The sequence below is a fragment of the Pyxicephalus adspersus genome, unplaced genomic scaffold (assembly GCF_032062135.1).
Source record: "Pyxicephalus adspersus unplaced genomic scaffold, UCB_Pads_2.0 Sca823, whole genome shotgun sequence".
Taxonomy (NCBI): Eukaryota; Metazoa; Chordata; class Amphibia; order Anura; family Pyxicephalidae; genus Pyxicephalus; species Pyxicephalus adspersus.
The window spans coordinates 5,051-6,977 of record NW_027317830.1 but is presented as its reverse complement, the minus strand read 5'-3'; the positions used below and the strand labels follow the sequence as shown (position 1 = coordinate 6,977).

The 1,927-nt window shown below is 34.3% G+C and overlaps 1 protein-coding gene across 1 annotated transcript; it reads left to right on the top strand.

The window, feature by feature from the left end:
* Window positions 1–502: 502 nt before the first annotated feature.
* Window positions 503–1,713, top strand: LOC140321133 (R-spondin-3-like; the record flags this gene model as incomplete). Its single annotated transcript, XM_072397999.1, has 3 exons — window positions 503–508; window positions 840–1,031; window positions 1,464–1,713. Coding segments are annotated over 3 exons (353 nt in total), but the record flags the coding sequence as incomplete, so codon positions are not given.
* Window positions 1,714–1,927: the final 214 nt, after the last annotated feature.

Here is a 1,927-nt window from a genome sequence, read left to right as displayed (position 1 = left end):
TTTACTAAATCACATTCCTTTACTGATGTGTAGCTGGATACTGTTGGATGTAAAATGTCAGCTGTCTTTATTTTTCTTTTATAAGCAAATTAATATAAAGAAGCGAGAACAACTTGCAAAAAAACATAAATATTTACTGATGCTGCCTGGGAACTGACCCTCATCAGTACCCAATAATGCTCTTTTAGTTTTGTCCACGGCAATACCATAAGTCGAGTAAACGAGGACTTTACAGTAAAAGCACCAACAGCATTACAATAAAGTCTCCTGCAAAGTCCACTCGATTAAAGCTCCAGACATGTTCTGCTAAACCTTATTTGTACCCTAGACATTGTAGAGGAACATGTGCCTATATATGTTTTAAGCATAGATAGGTGTGATGAATGAGCAAAGTACTGGTATAGAGTATAGGCATGCCTTGTCCAAATTTAAGTAACAGTTCAGCAGTGGAGTCTTAGTATATTTCTTGAATTTAAGCCTTCTTCTACCTTTCTTTCTGCAGGCCAAGGTAATTCACTGTTCACCTAAAGAACAAGGAACCTATTTTAGGTAGAAGTTGACAAAGCAATGTCATAATTAAAACATGATATAAAACATTACCAGCATTGATTATAAAAACTGCATGAGATATTACTATAGAGCACATTCATTTTTGTTCCATTTTTGAGTTTGATTAATGTTTTATTTGTCTCATTTGTCATATTTTTATTATATGTTGTATAATATATATGGTAATAAACAGTGTAAATAAAATAAATCTATATTATCAAACATTGATTTGTAGTACTGTAGTACTAGAAGAGAATGAATACTTAATCATTGTTTTTAATCTTTTTCAGTGCATCCCAATGTGAGCCAAGGTTGCCAAGGGGGATGTGCCACATGTTCCGATTACAATGGCTGCATAACATGTAAACCAAGGCTATTTTTTGCTTTAGTAAGGAATGGTATGAAGCAAGTTGGTGTTTGTCTTTCATCTTGTCCAAATGGATATTATGGAATACGCTCTCCAGGAATAAATGAGTGTAAAAGTAAGTAACTAATATATAGAAGGTAATACACAATTTGGCTAAAATATACTATTTGAGGACGTGCACACAATCTATGAGAAAAAGAAGCAGCAAAACTATAGAATAATAAACTGAATCTGCTTTACTCATGCAGTATATATCAACAGTTTTACTTTAATGCTGGCTCTTGCAGCTACTTATACTTAGCTTTCCTTCTCTTCCCTGCCAAATGAAGAAAGCCCTTAGAACCCTGCCCTATGGAATAGCATTGGGTGAGTGGGTGTGTTTTAACAATAAAATACATAGGTAAGCTTTTATCTTGTAGTCATTAACATTTAGTATTTGTCCATATCCCTAATTAAACCCTAGTATGAATATGGCCTTTTTTTAACAATAAAAAACCCAAGTATAGCTACTCCTTTAAGACTGATTAAGTATCTTGTTTTGTTTTAGGATGTAAAGCTGACTGTGAAACATGTTTCCACAAAACCTTCTGCACGAAATGTAAAGGTGGTTTTTATTTGCACAATGGAAAGTGTCTTGACACATGTCCAGATGGGTTTGAAAACAATAATCACAGCATGGAATGCAGTACTATTGGTAAGTGATTACTAAAAATGTCATAAATGATAGTAGATGTGAGTATTGGTGAAGACAATTGTTTGGATTATACTGTGGATGTACTTATGTGTGTAACATTGGTCTCCTTGGACCTGTGTTCTGTTCCAGCTGTTCTGCTCACCACATGGTGAGTGAAGCTCAGCCACCACTTTATATAATAGAACGCATGAGCCTTTTACACGCCAAATGGTGTAAGTAAGCATTAAATAGACCATAATGGAAAGGAATGTGATATTTTCCATTGCATTTTTTCTGAACACTATGCATGCTGTCTAGGTTAACTTTCTAAACGTGTT